The following is a 22,238-nucleotide window of genomic DNA, read 5'->3' as shown; positions in this document are numbered from 1 at the left end:
TAATAAAGGCAAAAACACCTCAGTGAGATTACGTGTTTCTCCATTATTAGCTGACTAACCTGGATAATTTTGTTTTAAGCAAATTAAGGAATTCTTACAAACCGTGGACCAGCTGATGGTAAGGGTCACATAGCCACAGTAGCTTTTTCCATTGTATGACTGGATCTAGTGAAGAGTAATACGCAGGAGAAATACACAGGCTTAGTTTTGCACAGTGCTGAGCAGCTTTGATACCTTGTGAACACTTGCAAGCACACACACAGATGCTTCCTACTGCCAGCAGACCACACTGAAGTGGCAAGGAGCTGAAGCTTCTGATGCATGTGGAAAGGACTAGCAGAGTGGAAGAGGAGACATTGACCAGGAAAGCTGATTATGACATCTTTCTCAAACAGAGTATACTGCTCCCTTGGTGTAATGAAAGGGTTTTTACTATGTTTAAAATTGATTGATCCATTGGTACCGTGGATTAAACATTAAATCATGTAGATGTCAGATGTGTCAGCCTTTCTGCTAAGTGTAGCAGTCTCAGGATAGTGAAATGGTGTCTCTCTACCTGCCCTGGACTCAGATGGAGAAAACAAAGAAGACCTGCCTGATTGTAGCCAAGTGCTTTTCAGAAACTGCAGCAAAACCAGTTGGAAGGGCAAAGCTCTGAGAGGTGTATGGACTCTGTCTCTCCCTTCTGCCTACCCTCTCAGTTGTATTGCCTCGTATGGCTGCTGCTCCGCAGGGTAAAGTCCTGTACTTCTTATTGGTCGGCCAAATTCCAAGGTCCTGTCACATTTATCATGCTTGTATTTCACAGGAAGGTTATCTTCATGTTTGTGTGCTTTCCCATCCTCTTCTGATCTGCAAAGCTATAATTCAGAAATGTGTTTATTGACAAAGAAATGATTGTTAGTTAATGCTGGTCATAAAATATTAAGAAATATGAAAGAAAACTTAAAAACTGATGCAATTTTTTCTTCTGTGAAGGGCATTGTATGAGCCATCTGTGGATATTTAGGTAATCACTGTTTAGTCCTGTTATTACTTCAGTGGATAACTCTGTTATGGGACTTTTCATTGTGGGAAGATGAGAGACAACATTAAAACTGTTTTGTTTACAGCTGAAGGCTTCTTTGCTGATATGGGAAGCAAGCCTGTGATCCCAGTGAGTCCATACAAAGGTCACCACTGCTGGAACTAGTCAGCATACTTGTCAGGCTGACACAGGCTGCTGCTTGAGGGGGTTGTGGTTGCATTATTAGTTATACTATGGTTATGCAGTTTTCTGAGTGGAAATTAATCACAGTAAGAGGTGATGATGAGTACCATGCAGTATTGCTGCTGTTGTATGTGTAAAGGAAAAAAAATAATCCTCTGTCAAGCAGAGGAACCTTTCTTAAAGTGTTTATTTTACTGCACGTTGATGCAATTAATTATTTCTGTGTTTGGCTTTCTTGATTTTGCTCTCTATTTTAAAATTTATGGCCAAATAACATTTTAGTACACTTGGCTACAAAGTCAATCTATGTAGAGAAGTAATGCACTGGAAAGTTGCTTATGTGGAGAAGTTTCTAACCATGACATTAGCCAGACGTTTTGTTCATTGTTTCTGGAAAGTATTTAATTCAAAAAACCACCTGAATAAAACCAGCGAATTCCAAAGGAACAGTAGTATTTTCTTAAGCTTCTTACTGAGCACATTGATGCTACATCAGGTAAATTGATTGATGAAAGTGTGAGGAGACAGGAAGCTTCAATAGAGGCAGAATTGAGTCCTGTATTTCTTAGGTTATATAGATATCAGTTAAAATTCTGTCCCATAGGTGATTTCCTTGCCCTATAAGGGGGTGGGGGAGGGGAGATGAGGCACAAAAATATATCCGAACACTTCACTGACAATTGGAAAAAAGAAGCTTTATGATGATCTGGAATATGAGGAAATTCTGCTGCAATCACACTCATATAGCCCTGAGCATTACTGTGGCCACCAGCTGCAGTGGCAGATTACAGCTGAAAGTTGCATTTAAAATTCCAAACTGTGCTGCTTCTTGGTTCAAAAAGCCAAACAGACCAAAGAATAGCAAGTGCAATTTCTCATGGGGCTAAATATTTTAAATGCAATTAGTTTTTTTTGTAAATCTCCAGCATGAAGTTAGACAAAAAGCTTGAATAGCAATTAATAACTCTTTTTAAATATACTGTAATGATTAATCGCTTTTAATCTTTTATAAACTGGTAATAACTGACAATATCAGTTTGCAATATAACAAATAAGAATACATATTGCTTTTGCCCAGAAAATTTATTTCTGCGTAATAAAATAACTACACAGGTAATTTTTCTGGTAGTGGTAAAATCTCAGAAAAATTTCTAATCTCCAGTAACTGAATTGTCAATTTTAATAATTTTTATATTAACTAAAAATGATAATTTCAATAATAAAATACCATTTAGCACTGCAATGCTTGAAAGCTGTCTAAAAGGATGCTCAATTGGAATATTCAATTAGAAACAAGCTAACAGTGTTTAAGGATTTTTTGCTAAATATGCAAGTAAAACCATGAAAGTGAAACAGATTAACTGGGGCATGAATCAAGCAGTACTGAAAATGCCAAGTGAAACCCTTAGCAGGAGTAAGCAGGAATATTGCTGATTTATACCCAGCAAGGACCTGGCCTGCCAAGTGTCGTGGCTGTGACAGTCCACTGGCAGCCCCTGGAGTCCAGAGCTGCAGCGAGATGGATGAGAGTATCTGCCAGCCCATTTAAAAGCAGACCTTCTATAAATAATACCAGAAAGATTGGTTCAGATGGCAAGCCAACAAATTGCCAACTCCATCTGGAATCCTCTTTCTAAGTACATATGTAGCAAGGGAAGGAGCCTGGGTAAAATGCCGTTTGTGCAGCCCTGAGCAGTAAAAATCAGACTGGTAATCTGCTCTCTTGGCTCTTGCAGGAGATTTCCAACACGATTTCTTTAAGAGAGAGTGAGTCTGGAAAGAAATTAAGATCACTTTTAAATTTGCATTTACACTAGTTTTTCCAAGCCATGTGTCTGCTGCCATCCCATATTCTTTTTGGGTTTAAAAGGGAAAATAAAGGCCAAAAGAAAAGGTAAATGTACATTAACGTGTTGTGGGTGAGTTGAAGAGCGTAATTTCCCTGTATGCAGATGTTCAACATAAGAAGAAAAAGTGTAATGGATTTCTCATACTTCTATAAGTATGCAGGTTAAACATTATTGCTCATTAGTGGAAAATATGTTTGGTATCCCCACCATATGCACCTAGATATGAGATATTCAGTCTTTTAAGCTGTTAAAATGATTTATAGATCATTAGAAACAACATTGACACAGCAAAAGGAAGACTGGGTTCTCAGAGGAGCTCTGTTTGCTTTACTGTAGATATATTTGAATAAGCAAAGGCTACAGCATTATGTTTTTATTGATTTTCAGAGGGTAAATTACAGGTTGTTGCTATCAGATAATTTAAAAGCTGCCCTGTATTCCCAATGAACAATATCCAAATACCTTATTCTGTATTATGGAAGTACTATTTCCCTCATTCATTATTGCATACTCCTGTCTCAGTTTACTGAGATTTGTGTGTACTCTGGCACAGTGCCTCTGTCTGTTCACTGTACAAATTGTGCCACTCTTTACACACCAAACAGTAGAAGGAGCTGCATGGTTTTCTGTCTAAATGTTTAGAGTTATGAATTTTGCTTTTCCATTTCCTTACTTCTGCAGGTTAAAGCAGAACTACAGTAGTGAGATTTCATTGTAGTAAAAGAGGAAATGGAAATTCTGTTGTTCCCACAACTTTACTGGAGTCAGGAGCCAAATCCTGTCCTCTGGCATACATATTACTGTAGCTACTACTGCATTACTCTCTGAAACTGTTCTTAGTTCTTACTTCTGTTTTCATTTGTGCTGGCCTGTTTTGGAGTTACGATTCAAAACCTCTGCCAGGAGAAATCCACAGAAGTAACTGTTCCACAAATGTAGAGTTTGGCTCAATGTACTTCTCAGCTTTGCTACCTACAGACACAGCCCAGCTCTGAGACTGCTCTGGGTGCCTTGGACCCCAGTGCACTGCATGCCGGAGTGTCTGGGGCTGCACCTGTACACTGGCACTGCCTTGCCCGTGCCACCACTCTGGCATGGTTCTGGGCCTGGCAAACATCCTGGGCACTGGTTAGGAGTTAGCACCAACCCAAGTCCTTCCCCAGTAGGCAGTTTGGATACAGCCACAGCATTTCAGAGACCTGCTGGATGGGATGGACCTGACTTGCTCTGTGCTAACTGGCCTTAGAGGCAAGTACTGGTGTTTTAGAGCTCACCTGTGTAAACATAGGCAGGTGCCTCTGCATGAAACACCAGGTTTCAGAGATGTTTTTCATGGTACTGTGAGAACAGGTGTTTGTCTAATGTCAGCATAGAACCCAAGTTGAATTTTCCTTCTCTGTTCAAAAGTGATCCATAAGCAAATCCATGTTACAGCCAAACAGAAAGTGCAACATGCTAAACATGTTGAGTGTTACGTGAGTATATGTGAACACCTACCCCTTCAATTTAGAAGCTCATTTGCTTCGAGTATTGTCTTGCTATATGACAAGTCCTACTGTAACCTAATTCCTGTGATCTTAGAGTGGAGCCACTCACAATGTAGAAATTGTAGCATATGGATAAAAAAGGTATTATAAAAAAGAAATAGAATAGCCACACTTGAGAGTAGGAAAGTATTTGTTAAACAACCAAAATGTTGTAGTTGTCTGCTTCTTCCAAAGCTGACATTTTAAATGTACTTTTTCCCCTTTGTACTGTCTGATTTGTGATGTTTAATGCTAGGTAACTGAGTATTTTGTTTGCCAGTGGAGAGTGGTATTCCTGGTAGCAGGCAGGCATGTTCTAGCCTCAATTCCAGAAACCATTAAATTTTTTTTTTTTAAATTACAGAATTGATCTGCACAGCCTCCATTAAAGATGCCATATAATTAAGAAAGAGAAAATTAGTTATTTTGTTTCATTAAAGGTGTCTAGAAACTAGAATATGAACTAATAATCAGACTCTCAATTTTGACATTTCTATACTGATCTGGAATGATCGGGAAGCTGTACTTGGTCTTCTTTCAAAAAGGGGTGAAAACAGATTTCATCTGTGGAAAGGTTCACTTCTGGGAAGTAAAAAACAATCCCCAAAATCTACCTCTTTTCCCCTCCAGCAAGGTTGTGTTCCACCAGACCTATAACCTTTTAGCAGAAATGGCATGCATGCAGTGCTAGCTAAATCTGTCCTGGGAAGATCAAAGTAACTTTTGTCCTAGAAGCTCAAGAAGCTCATGGAGCAGAGGAAATAGATGTTTGGAGGAAGGACTGTGTTTCCAAAAGAATATAATGCTCATAACTTGAAGTAGGAGCTCAGGCTGTGCTTTAGAAACTGGCTGGGGAGCTCTGAGATCAGGAGGTAGCTAGTTTTGGAAAAAAAAAAAAAAAAAGAAAATAAAATCTTCAAAGCCAGAAGGCAGGAGGAGGAATGGTTAACATGATTAAGCAACTGTTAGTATAGCATGGGATTACTTCTATTGCATCATGTGAAATGAGAACAAGAGAGAACATTTTGTATATATTTCAGGGAAAGCTTCCTGTCAGTGACAGATGCTGGGCTGCAGAGAGTCTACATTTTGCAATGTTGTGACCAAGATTTTGAGATTAATGCAGACAAACAAAGAAGGCAAGACAAACAACAGGTCCTTGGTGGAGTGAGGGGTTGTCCTTTAGATGACATTGGTCTGTTATTATTTGTGAAATTATTATAGGCAAAGTGGAAAACAAGATGCCTTGAAAAGTATCATAGCAAGACGTACTGATGCCTTGTTCAGCAGCTGATTACTGATGGTTTAATAATGTTTTTTGCCAAATCATTTTGCCATTCCTAAAATTTGCGTGGTCCTGTTTCCATAAGCATCGAGAAGCTGGAGAACTGACAGAAGCTACTAGGATTTAGAGGAAATAGAGGTATATGGTTGTATAGCCTATGTGAATTAGCATGATGTCCCTGCCTATGGCAGAAGGCTTAGAACTAGATGATCTTTAAGGTCTCTTCCAACCCTAATCATTTTGTAATTCTGTGGAGCATGAGGATGGAAATTGTCTTAAAAGAAAAATGAACAGGGTGCAGGCTGTCCTTGAGCCTTAAGGAGCTAGAAACACACTGTACCAATGACCAGTTTGGGACTGCCAAACTTGTACAATAGTGAGTACTTTTAGACTTATAGTTCTGATGTTAGCATACACAGCTGAACTTCTGTCAGGCTCTTGACCCTGCCTGAATTGTTGTCCTGAATTGGTGTAGGGAAAATTCACTTCTTATTAGATATTCCCTCTGGATCCCAATCCCCAAATCTCAGAATACACCATTAGCTTTATCTTTTCTGCTGGTGGCTTAATCCCTTTGAATATCTGCCAATCTCAGTTGAATTTGATCTGGGCACTTGCTAAGTTTCCTGTGAGTTAAAATCTTCAGGCATGGATAATTCATTTCACCCACTAGAGAGATTGTATCCTTTTGCTGAGAGGTGAGTTGTCTTACCCTAAGTTTTTGGTATTATTGTGTTATTCTGTTTCACATCCTAGCAATAATTTTTAAATGACATTTTATTCAATCTTTCATTTTACTGCAAAGCACAGGGATTGAACAAAAACATATTAAGACTCAGCTATGTTTTCTGTATTACTTACTGTGGCTGAGTGCAGTCAGCAAATGTACATTTTTTTCTGTCTTAAAAATCCATTACCATCTACTATAGCCTAATGCAGTCAAAAAGGTTTTCCTTTCTTTCTCTCTCACATCCTCTTTTGCTTTTCACATACACCTCATTAATACACTGTGAAAGGTTTTCCAGCACAAAATGATGAGTTTAGTCATGCAGTTCTACAAACTGTAACCTTTGATGAGTTCTAGGGATTGAATCCCCTTCTAAAGTCGGGGTTTGCCTTTCTCTGTTAAAATGAAATTTGCTGTAGTGTTCTTGTGTTTTGAAGCACAGTTGATCCTCTGATTTAATGACATAAATGTTAATTTATGTTGGCCCCCACCTGTGTGCCCTATTCGTACATTGCTTGTGTGTTCTCTGCTACAATTAATCTGAAACATTTGGAAGAAGAGCCACATGTGATACAGCCTGGATCATGGAGTCACTGCCTGTAATCCTTGCTTCAGCACAAGTGAATAATAGTAATAATAAGTCCATTCTAAAAGAGGTGCATCATTTTACTTTGAAAGATCCATTTCATTCCCTTTGCCTTTTTTTAACCATAATCTTTAAAGAAGGCATAAAATATGAAAATAGTACAGGATTATACTTTAAATAAAAACATGATATGTGTTAAAGTCCGTCCAAGTTTAATCTTCTCCATCAGCAGCAGGATGTGTGGATGCCTGTGGTGCTGCACCCAGGCTGTGAGGAGGCCAGTTCTCAAAAGCTCTAGGTTACTGCTGCTGGTGCCCCACACAGTAACCCTCAGTGTATAGCTACACCTGCATTCATGGAGTTCAAACCACGTTGCATCGTGCTGAGCAACTGTTGCATGTGCTTTCCTGTCTCAGGAAATCTCAAAATCATGAATGACATAATCTGCTCTTGAGGAGAACCATTGCCCATTTCTTTCCTTCTCCTCATCCTTAAAAAACTTTTATTGGCCCCTCTAGTCAGGTAAGAAATGGGAGAACTTTTCTGTATGGAAAATATAAAGGCAAAGTAAACTAATGTACCAGCTTTTTACCACACAGTTCTGAACAGAATGAAAAGAAATGCAAAAACTGGTTATGGCATGAATATGCACCCTTTATTCTTTTAGTCTTTAATTGAGGAAAGGCTGAGAACAATACTGCTTTCAAATAAGAGGATGAAGAAAATATATGAAACTCCAAATCAGAACTGTTTAGCCTGATAGAAATAAAGGCCCAAAAGACCAGCTGGCATAAATAAGCAGTTTTATGCTGATATTATGGGACAGATTTAGAATTATTGAGATGCTAAAGAGGAAGGTGTGGAGCTCTGTAGACTATGTAGGTAGAGAGAATTTTTGTGAATGGAAAAAGGAATGTAAAGAGATGAGAACCATCAGTTTTAAAGCATAGTAATGAGCAATCCATTATGGTACAGAGTAAATTGGTAAAAATTGTGATGATTAGTTCAGTTTTTGGCATAGCAGACATATTTTTTTTTGATTGATTTCATTGAAGTGTTGCTAGAATAGTCTTTGACTCACTGAGTTTGAGGAAGTAGAAATATGGGGGAAGAAAGGGAGGGGGAGTTATTAGTTATTATTTTGCTAGAATGCAGTGTTAGAGCTGTAGGGATTTACTCTCAATAAAGAAATGTTGCTATTATGTAGGGAAATGGGGTTTTTAAGGAGTTTTATGTTTTCAGAAAGAAAATGGTTTTATAACTGTTTGATATTTAACATTGGAAGGATATGGAAGTAAGGTCCAGTGGTTTAAATACAGTAATTAGGGCTCAGCTATTCTTGATTTTTAATGGTGATGCAGACTCAAGAATAATATTAATTTTGATTATTAGGTGTTTGTTCACTAAATTAGGTTATTTGTTCTATTCATAAAGAACATAGGATGGAAAAAAATTAGTACTGTCTTCTCATATTCTTTCAATTATTTCTTGCCCAAGATTATATAGTCTGTTTTTTCATGTGAAGGATTAATTGCATTAAATTTAGTTCTATGGCATGGTAAATGTTTCAGGATTTTTTTCATCCATAGGTTTTGTTCTGCTATCCTCTAGCAACAATTTTAAAATTTCTGTAAATTAGATTAAGTGAGCTGTAGTCATACCTTCAGCATTCTTAACTCTTTATCTACAGTTTTTCTGATTTCATGTCTGAGGTCATCAAAACTACCATGACACAGAGCAATTTATTATGACTAAGCACATGCCTGAATTTGTTACTTATCTTGTCTTTGTAATATTTTTCTTTAGAAATCAAGTGGGACTTTTTTCAAGGTCATGTGGTGAAAGGACAATGGCTTTAAACTGAAAGAGGGTGGTGAGTCCAGAGGAGTTGGAAGTGTTCAAGGCCAAGTGTGATGGGGCTCTGAGCAGCCTGGTCTAGTGAAAGGTGTCCCTGCCCATCGCAGCAGGGGTAGGACTAGATGAGTTTTAAGGTTCCTTCCAAACCATATCATTCTGTGATTCAGTCTTCTTGCAAGTGGGTATATTTGGGCTTTTAGAGAGTGATAAAAGTTGAGGAAGAGCTTGTCCTGAAGATGATCCCAAACAATGTTTTATGGGTTCAAGGCCAGAGCATTTAAAGTGAGGCTTACACTTCTATGTACTAGTATTCTCCAAGTATCAAAAGCTTCACGTTTACAAACTTTTGTGTGGTTGAGCAGTGAATATTTATACAGCTACATCTCATAATATCAGTTTAAAAACTGATAGCAAATTCCAGCTTTCCATTTAAAGTGGAAGTTAGGTGTCAAACAAAAGGGAGGGAGGAAGGAACAAAACTAAATACATTATTTAAGGCAAAATCTATGATAGATAAAGGGGATTCATATAGGAAAGGCCATGATAAGTACTTAATGTTAGGGGGTGTTTTTAAATGCAATTTTAATTTATTTAAGTGTGTCTTGTTAGTTTTCCCAAAGCTGTTAGCAAATTTGGTCAGATCTGTGGACTTGATCCATGAAAGGAAAGACAGCAGCAATACTACTCATATGTTCAAAAACACATAACTTCATGTTTGCCTAAGAAGCTTATGAAGTGGGTTCAGTTCCTTCCAAAGGAAGATCCTGGGGGAAAAGGATTAGACCCATCATTTTGACTGCCTTTGGGTGCAGTTATGCTACCAGTTCAAACCTACCTAAGATTGTCATACCAAGAGAGGGGACTCTAACCTGCTTCCATTAGATTCAGAATCTAATTTAGTATGCTTACAGAGATGTTAAAAGCACCTTGCAGATAACATTTTTTTCATTATAATGATACAGTATTTAAAATTATTAAATAAAATTTAAATTATTACAGTATTTTATGGACACTGTTGGACATACTTTTGAATTACAATTATATTTTTTTACAAGTTTTCATCTTCCTTTTGCAGTTCAAACAGTATGCAGCTGTGTTTGACAACTCATGCTTCTGCAACTTAAATAATTAAATGAAAATGCATGTTGATTAAAATTTGACTTTTCTGTCCATAACTTACAAGTATATTCATAATTGCTTCCACCAGGAAAAGACATGTACTATGTGAGAGATTGTGATAACATGAGTTTGTATGGAGCCTTTATCTGAGCTAAGAAGGAAAAACAGCACAGGTTCAGCTTGTTAAGATTCACTTATTAACACTTGTTTAACAATCTGTCTTAGTCCAAAAAAGATTGCTTTTTCTAGTATACTTGACAGCAGCATGGAAAAGTCACAGCCAAAATAGCATCCCTTTGGAAGCTGTGTAGTAACAAATGAATCCTAAAGACATGACACTGTTCCCATAGTCCCATAGACTATGGGAAGGATAAGGAAACAGTAACAAGAAGTTAATGTTTATAAAATTACTTGCCTTGGCATGCTGGTTAGTAATGGTTTGATTTTCATGGCTGACAGGTCCATAAGCAGGGACTTTAAGGTTTTGCCAAAATATTTGGACTGTGGCAATTAAAATCTTTGTATATACCCTTTTCATTAGCGGCTGTGTTTTTGGGCTCACGCCTCCCTCATCTCAGTGACCTAGCAGGGTGATTTTCTGCCTTCAAGACCATCCAGCTCTGCCTGTGCTCATGGTGACCAAGGCTGATGGGGAAGCAGCCTATGTGTCACCCATAGTGTGTTACATTCTCAGTATTATTTCTGGAGGACCACTGAAGGCAAGGCACTGATGTTCCTGAACTCCTGTTCCAGAGTTCACCTTTTCCTTGGGAAAACTGGGAAGCCTGATCGATCTCTCTCTCTCTTAGGCTCTGAAAACAGCAAGAGGCTTCTCCCTTGGCACCATCATAGAGGGCAGAGGAACTCTTCTGTTCTCCTTGATCAGCCTGCTGACCCAAGCTGCCTTATTCCCTATTCCTGAGAGCTGCTGGCACTGGGCAGCACAAAGGGGAGTGAATAATGTTGCATGATGTTTGCTATCACAATCTGCCTCAATCATTTGGTTGTCCCATTGCCATCTTGCACAGTGGATGTTACTGTGGCTATGTGAAACCACTTCTGTAACTTGGCCTGTTTTCTCTACCAGAGTTTTGGTGCAAACAATCAAGTAAAACTCACAGCTTTTTAAACCATCTTGTTTCCTTTGGCCACTTTGCTATCTTTCCTGCCTATTGCACTAGACTTCTTATAAATTTGTTCAATTTAAGCTTTAAACTATATTAAAGGAATCAGGAATTTCTCTGTCAACAGATCTCTTTTAATAGACAAGATAAACCCAAGATATTTAATAGAACTCCCTGTATGCCAGAATAAGAGTCTTACATAACTTTTAAAATTTTGTTTGTTCTAGAGGCTCTTGCCTGCGCATCACATCCCTTAGTGCTTGCAGAGGTTTAGCAGATCACATCCTCTTTCTTCATTTAGAGGTGGTCACAACATTTATATCAGAGCTTCACAGGGTTTTATGAGAAACCAAACAAACTTTTGCCATGTTTGCCAAGTCTGCAGTTCAAAGGGTCCTGCAGCTACTCCTGTTGTCATTACTGAATCTGGCAAGAGTACCACTTTCCCTGAATAGCTGCAAGAGCCTTAATTTCCTCTTTAGTAGAAATTCCTCCTTTATCAGGTGTATTCCATCATGTGCCAAATTAAATTAAAAAACCTTTCCAGCAAACTAGAAACCATGTATTCAGCATGAAGGACAGATTGGTGTTGCCTTTTATGACAGTCCTGTATTTACAGAGCAATATAGGTAAACCTGAAGAAGTTTGTTAGATGTCTCACATCTAACAAAGGTGGGAACATCCAGCAACAGAAATGTCATCACCCTCATATCATAATGAGATTATAATTCCACCTTCCTCCCAGTGCCTTGTGTCAATTTCTAAAGTGACCACTTAAGAGACTTTTCATGCAAGTCCTTCTTAATTAACAAGGAAATGAGTTGTGACTTTCCTGTCGCTACTTGCCATGTTGATTAGATATGGGCATGTGCTCATATTTGTGTTCATAGTTTGTAAAAACTGTATTAGAAACAATTATTGGAATAACCCAAAAGGTAGATAGAGGCATGTCTGCTACCACAGCCCTCCCCAGGTCCCAGAACAGAACTTCTGCCACCCAATTTCTCAGCAGGTCTCGGTCATCTATTCAAAATACTAGGAGTCTCTTTTATAATGTTCCCCATGTTATCAGTGTTTTGTTGCCAAGAAAGGTTGTTGGAAGGAAGAACAAAGCCCAGTGTGTTGAGGCCACAAGGAAAGGACTGCAGAACATTGTCTTGGAGCATAGCTGGTAAAAGAATGCAAAACTGGCTTTTCCTCTAAAAGGGATCCCCTGTTGCTTCCTTCAATTAAATCTGTTACAAAAAAATCACAATCCATGGGCTAATCATATGAACAATAGAGGGATTCAAACTGTCCTACCTGTCTCCAAATCTGAGACACCTACATGCACTCTAAACAGGCTATGTCAGAGCTGTGAAAATGCTGTACCAGGACCATGATATGTGATTTATTCCAATACAGTGTTTTAAAATTCAGCTCACAATCTTGTAATGTGTAGGGGGATGTAGACTTGGAGAGTAAATCTAGTCCAGTAGAAAGATACTGCAGAGAATTTGAATCCAAATTTGGCTGTGGTTGCAGGCATCTGGTTCATGTCCATAAGTGCTAGCAGTAGGATGTAGGATCATAAAGCCTCTTTTGAATAATTCCGTGGAGCTGATAGTTCCCTTTGTAAAAAATTATGGTCATTTCAGGACGACTGGTATGCTTCAGTTTTAGTAATAAAAAAGCTGCTCAGCATGAATGCATTGAGGTACATTCACAGAGCACACTCTGTGAATTGGTTTTCATATTTTGAAAATTATAAAAGAGAATTCTGGGATAAACAAAATGAAAGGTTTTTTCATGTTTATTCTGAACAACCTTGAGGAGAAGACAGTGGAATTTTTTTTATTCACAGGCACAGAATTAAAGTAGTGTCACAATATTGATGCAAATCCAGTGCTGTGGTATATCTGTTCCCTTTTCAGAACAGAGATTACAAACAGAGCAAATGTGAAGTTTTAAACCTCCCTTTTGAATCTAAAACATTCATCTCTGCAATGACTTCTACAGATATTCCAGTAATTCCAATAATTTTAGACAGTGCACTCGAAGTGCACTGCTGCAAAGGAATTGTCTTCATCAAAGAAGCAGGCAAGCAGGAGCTGCAGCATGGGAGGAGATATGTAAAAAGGACAGATGTGTATTAAATTGTCAAGTAGATATAGATGCTCAACACTTATTTTTTATTACATGACCTGTTTCATCTTATCAACAGTCATGAATAGGAGCGATACGATGGTACCCAGCTACCTTGCTAGCCAACCATGGCATTGCAGACACTCCCACAACTGCTGTTTTGGGAGTATGAGAATAGAAACAGAGCATCAGGGAATCACATAGGCCTGTGTCCCTGCCCACCAAGGTGGCTGCACAGATAAATCCAAGCACAATCTTCGTGCAAGGATGTGCATGCATTTGCATTAACATGTCAGTCAGATGTCTTTCCAGTGGGAGTGCAGAGCTCTTAGGAGGTGCTACAGTCTTCACCCCAGACTTTTGATGAGCCTTGAATATCTCAAATTTAAAAATAAACAAACAAAAAAACCACAAGTCCATTCTTCTGTAGCTATATAAACTGAACTTATAAAAGTACCATTCTATAAAAATCTGATGTTTTTCATGCTTGAGAAAGTACCTATAAGTGAGCTACCTGCTTATTTTGAAATAATAAACACAATAGTAGCTATATGGATTTTATACATATATCTGTAAATGAGAACTGTTCTGCAGAAAGTATTCATGGGAGAAGAGCTCTGGCCTTTTTCAGACCATAATACATTATGTACTACAACTAAAATTACACTGTGAGTAAACACAATCTGTACTGTTGTGTGGTATCTGGAGGCCTCTGTGACTGATTAGTCATATTCTGCATATTAAGCACTAGAGGGTCAAGTGTAAGAGTAGCTGAGCACCATATTTCCCATTGATTTTTTTTTCTGAGTTGCATGGATAGATCATTAGCACTATGTGAGTAATAATTTCCGTGACCCACAAGCGATTCTGAAAAACAAGAAATTCTGCAACCTGAAACCAGGTTTATTTTAAATAATCATTAAGTATTTTAATTATTTTTTTCTAGTGATTAAATAGACCAGGGCAACCAAGACATTTTTGAGCATCTTTACTAGAAGCAAAGGAAATCCGTAATCAAAGGGCTTCCTTCAGAGGAGTGTGTGGGATCAATTCAGAAAAGCTGTGAGGAGATGCTCCTCATAAATACCTTGGGTGCCCTGGGAGAGAAGAGTCTGAATTAAGCCCCTCCTTCCTGTAAGTTAAAGGATAAACTTAGACCCAGGATTTAGAGATAGGAGTGATATGGTAAGCAGTGAGTCAGAGAATGTGGAGTGTGTAGCTGTTTGGGTTTGGGAATAGTGCCTCTGCTGCTGTTGCACTGGAGCCTGAAATATTTCTCCTTGGAAATGATAATTCTGTTTTTAATGTACTGTTACAATACATTCTTATCATGTATTCTTATATTTGGTTTTAACCAAAACTATGCCCTTAGATATTCTTTTTAATATCTTTAGAATATTTATCTACACTTTCTCCAAAACGTAAAGAAATGCTTTACCAAGATGTAGTCTAATGATTCTTCAGGGGGAGAGCACAGTTCTTCCTTGCCTGTACTAACAGTGCTGTGGAGGCCCAGAACTGGAAGAGCTACTGTTCCAGAGCAGAATGATCAGATTAACAGCTAATAGAGGCACTGCCTCTGAATATGAAGGCTTTTGTTTCCTTCTCTCTCTGCTCCTTGAATCCCCATATGAATTATGCTTTATCAGTGAAATCACTCCCAGGTTGTGCAGTACACTAGGAAGACTAATAGAAGTCTTTCATAACTGTTATCTAAATGTGCTGCAAAACTTTAATAAATTTACATATATGAAAAATGACAAATTTAGGTAATTGAACAGTACAAAGCTTTGTGCTGAGAGCATACAATAATGTCTCTTTCACCAGATGCATGTGACTAAGCAGCCTCTTATTGCTGGTTGCAGAATGCAAATGCCCAAACAGGACACGAAATGTATGACCTTTAAATACAGGAGGGAAACAGTTATTTACCTAGTGCAGGGGACTGTGAAATAGCAAATGGCATTGCCAATGAGAATTGGACAATAAAATTTGCCTTTTCTGCAACTAATTCTTCATAAAAGGAGGATTCTGCAGTAGGGTTGATAGTTTATTAGGAAAATGTTTCATGGAAAAGTACCATTTCAAGTTACATGTTATGATGTATGAGAATCCTCACTATGTATACGGTTGGTTTGTTGAATATGTTATTCATATGAAGTTTTAGCAAAACAGGGAAATGTTGGCTTCTTGTTTTTAGCCGCAAATATTTAAGAATGGACTGCTGGAACTTTCAATCCTTTGATGTTAGAGCTTTAACATCAAAGCTCTAGTGGCAGAAGAGAGTTTTGAGAGGAGGGACTATATGGTTTTTCTAGGTTTTATGCTTTGTTTAGAAAAATATATGTAACCTGTGCTTGGAGTGTTTTAGTAGTTTTTCCCGTGAGAAACTCCTGAATTACAAGCAATGAATAAATATATAGATTTAGATTTATTAAGCAAAATCACAAAATGGTGGCACCTAAATTTAGGAATGTTACTGAAGTGTAAATATGCTTTATGCTATACTTGATCCTGAGATTGGCTCATTTGGTCAGAGCATGGGGCTGATAATGCCAAGTTTGCAAGTATTATTCCCTTAAGGGCCATTTACCTAAGAGCTGGGTTTGATGATCCTTATGGGTCCTTTTCAACTGTTATCTTTGCTCAGATGTCACAGGTGACCATTGGCCAGAAAAAAATAAATTTGCACACTTACCCTTTTAAGCTGAATGAAGATTTATAATGTTAGCTAGTGGTTTTTGCTATAGTATTATAAGAAACATGAGCAGTGAAGTATCTTTGATCTAATATGCTGTACACATCTTTGTGGAACACTTTTGGTTTGAAGCTTGAGGTGGGGGGGAAAATCACTTTTTACAATCAGGAAGAGGCAGCTAATAATTTAGAATCCAGCTCAAGTCAGAAGCTTTTGATACAATGACAGCTACTGTCTTTGCATGCAATGAATTCCTTCTCTTGTCTGTTGTGATGCATAGGTGAAAAACAAGCAGCAGAGCCAGACGATGCAGAGCTGGTGAGCCTCAGCAAAAGGCTGGTGGAGAACGCAGTGCTGAAGGCTGTGCAGCAATATTTAGAAGAAACACAAAACAAAAGCAGGCAGACTGATGGGAGCCCTGCAAAAACTGAGGAAGCAGTGAGCAGCAACAAGAATGAGAGTGACAATGATAACAGCAAGTGAGCACTGTGCAAAAAGCCTGGGAGCAAATATCCCACCAAGAATAACTACAAAAACATGTTCTGCTCCCTGCTGAAATTTGAAAAGTGGTGCTGGGTGTCAGGCGTTCTGCATTGTGAGTCTCTTATCAAAAGTTTGTTCTGAATCAAAGGACACTGTCTACTGGTTTAATAAGTGCTTGCACTACTGAAAATCTGTCGAATGCTGGGAGGGATGGACAGTGGAAAAAAGACAAGAGTGGTGAAGCAGGCGGCTCCAGTCTTCACTTGCTCTGGATACCAAGAGACCCTTTCTTGCTTTTGAGGAGAAACTGAACATTTTGCATTTGTCATTTGGACTGTCGTGGATGGTTGTGGATGAAGCCTTGCCATAAGTGGAAGCGATGCCCTGTGCCTGAGGGTTTGGCAGCACTGCAGGGCTGCTTGCTCCATGTGAGAGCACGTGCTGTTTCCTAGTCAACAGCAGTCAATACCAAGCTAAAAATTACCACTGCAGATACCCATTGCAGATACTATTACACAGTATGTAATAAGGCAGGAGTTTCCCTTAAATGTGATGATGTACTGTTCTTTACATTCTGGTAGCATTTGTTGATGTAAATTATATTTTTTGATGAAATACCTTTTTATAAAAAAATCAGTATGGGTTAAACACTGAGCACTTACTACTGTCCAAACCAGATATGATCTCTTTATCTCTGTACATTAATGATTCTAAATCACATTAGTTGTTATAAAATGTATTATATTGTTTTCCTCTAGGAAAGAGCCATGAAGCAGACTTAGTAAAAGAAGCTTTACGCAGAGAAACGCAGGCCCTGTTACCCAGACTGAATCAGATAAAGGAGCTGTTAATGAGTCCTGAGATCCGTACAAAAATCAGCAAAGAACTCTTTGAAGACAGGCACAACTGTAACAGTAAATGGAAAAGTTGTATTGACTCTGAGTCTCCAAATGCATGACTGTAAATTGCCATTGTGGAAAATCTCATCAGGTTTTTTAAAGACAAAATATTGTGGCAAGAAATTTTTCAGGTTGGTTTGTTTGGGTTTTTTTAACTGAAAATGTGAATGGGTATAAAATGGTTCATGAAGAAGCATGCTGAAATACTTGCACAGAAGGATCATATTTCATAATAATGAAGTAAAGCTGCTTCTCAACACTGTATTGAAACCTGTTTGAGTGTGCAGGCATATGTCATGACTCCAAAGTAGAACAATACTGGTTTCAAATAGATCTGAGCAAACACTGTGCCCTTCCTTTATCATTGTAAATAATTCAGTTTTTTCTCATATACTCCTTCCCTAACAATGATGTACAAGTACTAAAAATTGGTGGTTTTAAATACTTCAAAATGTATATTTGGGAAAAAAATCCTCTTTTAATTATCTGCCTTTTGTATACGTACTGGCATTTTGGGTTAGCGTTGTATGTTTTTTATTGTTTTTTAAACAGCACTTGAATACTTGTATAGATGCTGGCATTTAGTTTCTGCTGATGTTTACACTAAAGCAAGAATGTTTTAAATTTCAGTATGAAATTCAGGCTCCACTGATCTCAATGGCATACTCTCATTGGCTTTAATGGAGTCAGGATGCTGCAATTAAGATTTCTCGTGCAAATAATATTCCTTGGGATAATATTTACCTTTTTACTTTTGTAGAACAGGGTTTTTATCTTTTGTTTTTGATGTTCCTCCATCTCTACCTTCTGCTGCCTGAGGTGGGGTGTCAGTTTGCTCTCATTGTTCCCTCCACACCGCCTGCAAGATTGACTGAAGATTTGGATGATGGACAACAATGCAGGAGTAGGTCCAATATTTGCAATTTTTATAAACATTGTCATAAAAGCTATATAATATGTTGTGACTGGTATCAGAGTTGTGCTGTTAGAGCAGCTGTGTGCATGTTCCTAATTTGTCTCAAGCACTGTTCATTTATCTCACGTCAGAGCTTTTTTTTCCTCATTTGATATGTAACAGTATATTCTGAAATGCATCTTTTACATGCCATGTTCACAATAAAATATTTTTCCTTTGCACTCTTTGTTTGTTTTCACCTGTTTCCAAATGGACTTGAATAAAATTAAGTGCTTGCAAGTAACAGGGTTACAGGAGAGAAATAGTGCTCCAGTGAATCACACCATTAAGTTGACTATAGGGTATTGTGCCAACATACTACTCTGGAGCTTGGCTACTGAAATCATGCAGATAAACTAGGCCCAAGTTATTATTATTTTCAAGAAAAAAGCTTTAAAATTCTTGGGATTAATTTATGTTCTGGGCAGGGCAGGTTTAGAAATAAATACTGATTACAAATTCCTAGAGGTCCACTCTTGAAGTGTGAGTTAAAGGAGTAGTCTCAAAATACTCTAGAATGATAGATTAAAAAAAAAATCTCAGTCTGAAATCACCCCTGGAGATCATTGGGAGGTAGCTTTTTATAGGCTGTCAAGCCATTTAAATCCAACTTGCACATAAGAACACAAAACCAGACACTCAGCTGTGAAAACAGGAAAATAATTTATTGTGTTATATCTGAATAATGAATTGTCATCTCCCATTCCTCTATACAAGTAATTTCCATCATTAAGGGCCTTTTTATATCATTCAGCTTGTAACGTTCTTATGTTTCAAGTAAAACTGTGGAAATTAATCACTAAATTTATGTCCAGGCACTTTGATAGGTGACCTCATTATTCGAGAGCTTGCTCATTCAGTTCCTATAGATGGCATCAAGAATAACAGCTCTGAAAAATGGTTAGGAGAGTCAAGGGCCTGAGCATAGGCATCATCAGAGATGTACTGGAGTGAGTCTGCCAGATATGGCACAGTTCTACTGGATCAGGAACTGTGGGATAGGGGACACCCCAGAGCCTCTAAAAAGACTCTGGATACCTGTGTTTAAGCTACACATGTTTAAGCAACCCAAACCCATCTTTAATTTTCAGATGTTTTGAGACTGGAAAATCAACAGGGCTTTTGCTTCTGAGCCATTCACATTCTCTTAATATAGCCTTTGCTTCTGGTTTTGACAAGAAAGACTGTTAATTTACTCAAAATTTAAAACAACTTGCATCTGGATTCATTTCCTTATGACAACCCTTCTTGCTTTCTCAAAGTTTTTTTTTCCACTGGCAGTGAAGCCTGACTGCCAAACTGAAGGATACATCTCTTCTATGGAGCTGTGAGATGAGCACTGAAGAACGCAGATACATAAAGACTGAACCTAATATAGGCAGGTGTGAAGCTCAGAGCTGCACCCACCAGAACGAATGTGTTGCCTTCCTCACACTTACAAGTCATTTTCAGACAACAATTCTGTTTCTTAAACAAGCTTTTCTTCTGAGGAATGTCTTAAGGTAGTGATGCACAGGTTATTCTAGGAAAGTGTTGGCATTTCAAAGCAGATGGTGCAAGTTTGTCCATGTTTTGTTTTCGGTTCTACCTTCCAGTTTGCTCATAGAGTATTTCTACACTGCTGATTGTAGAGCTGTCTATGACAGATTTAAAAACAGTAGCTCAGCTTCCAGGACTAATCTAGCTGGAGCTGCCCATGACCTGCTGAGAAACTTCCTGATATCTAGGTTTGGTCCAGACACAGATTGAAAAAATTGCCTAAGGCATGCATTGGATATCTGAGCAGCCCATGCCATAAATTCCCTACACTGTTGGGCTGTGCACGAGAGCTGTTTAAGAGTTGACAGAGTAACCAGAGAGACAGTAAATCCATGTAAGTCCTGACTAACAGACATCAATTCTCTGATGAAGCAAGGGAGGCTCTTGTGGAAACCCATGTCTCCAAGCACAGGTGCACGTGGCATAGGGATGCTCAGTCTGGTAGCTAAGGGGTAATACACCAGCTGAGTGTGCATCTAGGCCTTTGTGAGAACGAAGCTGAATGGTGTTTCTGAATGGACTGAAGGTGACCTAAAGCTAAAATGGATTGGAGCTTAAGGTCAGATTTGAATGCTATATATATCCAGATACACAGGTATTGAGACCCACGCTGGATAATGCCCTGTGTCTACTGAATTTGGTAAAATACTACTTCTTGGCAAGGTTATACAGTCTGTAAATTAGGATTCAAGAGGCTTCATATTACATATTTATAGAAGTTTCTGATTATAACTGTGCACACTTCTGTGTGTGCTATTTTAGCCTAAAGACCATGTGAGTGTGTCATGGATCAGAGTGTGAGCCATGCTTCATTTTGGTGACAAGAATGATACTGTTTCATTTTTATGTCAGTCTAGACATGACTCACCTATTCTTGTTAGAATTCTGACTTTTTAAAATCTTGAGAGATATCCTACACATTTATGTATTCAGCAAGCAGGAAAAATAGAAGAGCAGGGCTGCTGCCCTCAGTGGAACTTTTAAGTTGAAATTTAGTAAAAACACACATTTAATTTTTTTCCAGTTATGCCCAAGAATATGGAATGAAATGTAAACTGAAACTCTTTCACTGCAGATGGAATTCTACCTGCACAGCTGCCTGCAGCCCAGTGGAAGGCAGGAGGAAATCTGTTTGCCTCAGGTGTAGCCTGCTAGCCAAGCACCTGAGGGTTGCTTCACTCTGCTTTTAGCCTCACAGACTTGGTTTTGCACAATCTTTTTCAAAATGGTATTTTATCAATGAAGGCCCTCTGCCTCTGTTCAGCTGTTAGGGGTATATTGTCTTGGCCTGAAAAAATGAGGGGCTGAATTTCTACTGTGGCTTTCAGCTGTTTCCATCCCTCTGGAGGAGGGGAGTTGTTGTTGCTGAAATCCCAAAGAGATTGATGCCTTTGCAGAGACATCTCTGGTTTCATTCAATGGTCCAGAGGCTGAAGAGGGGCCTGCATGACTGTTCACTGAAGTCTTCATCTGGCAGTGACTGCTGTCTGATCCAGCCCAAAACCACCGGACAAAAGCAGCTCCCAAGGAATGTACCCTCCCAGAATTGGGATGGTGAATGGGTCAACTGTGTGATTAGTGAGCAGCTGGATTTTAGCTTCATGAAAGTTGTGTCAAGCCATGATCATGTAATAATATAATTTGTGAAAGCCTTCTGGAATTTCGATTCTTCTGTAAGTTTTCACATAGTGACAGGGGGTAATCTCTGAGACTGATGAAGGTGCATATGTTTTCAAAGAGCTCTTTAGTATCACACCATAATCTTCTATAGAAATGCCTTGTACTTTTTATTTCAGTTAAACAAAGTCTTTCCTGGCCTGGTTTCAGAGGCAAGGAGTCACACTATTCTTATGGGAAAGGAAACTTTGAACCATGGAAGTAGGAGCTGACATGTGTTTTACTCTGCTGTTCCTTTGATCAATAGTTTCTGTATAAGCAACTTCTTAGCATGCACTCATCTTCTCATTTGTATTCTCCTCATGTTAAGCCTTTATAATGAGAACATTTGTACTGAATGAAAATCAGTCCCAAGAGACGGCTGGGCTGAGGAATAAAACACACTCATAGTGGAGCAATAATTAGAACAGTACAAGGGAAAACAAAAAGCGATACGCCTGCCATTCCTGGCATAGCAAAAAGGGCACTATGCCATTGATAAGCAAATAATTCTGCAGCAAGAGACTGTAGTTTGACTGCTGGTTTGTGGTCTCTGGTCCCACTGCTGTTTATGTTCTTTGTTTAGTGACTCTTGGATGA

General features: G+C 38.5%; 1 protein-coding gene across 2 annotated transcripts in view; it reads left to right on the top strand.

The window, feature by feature from the left end:
- AKAP7 (A-kinase anchoring protein 7) overlaps positions 1-18,625 on the top strand; it is an 82,109-nt gene extending 63,484 nt beyond the window's left edge. The window contains exon 8 of one of the 2 annotated variants that reach the window (XM_021540701.3): positions 17,348-18,625. In XM_021540701.3, coding sequence (XP_021396376.3) covers positions 17,348-17,547 — 200 coding nt within the window. In that variant the 3' untranslated portion in view covers positions 17,548-18,625. Of the gene's footprint in view, positions 1-16,386 lie in introns of both variants that reach the window. The other variant, XM_021540700.3, reaches the window with a different exon arrangement.
- The last annotated feature ends 3,613 nt before the right edge of the window (positions 18,626-22,238 follow it).

Source organism: Lonchura striata, chromosome 3 (genome assembly GCF_046129695.1).
Source record: "Lonchura striata isolate bLonStr1 chromosome 3, bLonStr1.mat, whole genome shotgun sequence".
Taxonomy (NCBI): domain Eukaryota; kingdom Metazoa; phylum Chordata; class Aves; order Passeriformes; family Estrildidae; genus Lonchura; species Lonchura striata.
The sequence above is the reverse complement of the archived record's forward strand: the minus strand, read 5'-3'. Positions and strand labels throughout refer to the sequence as shown.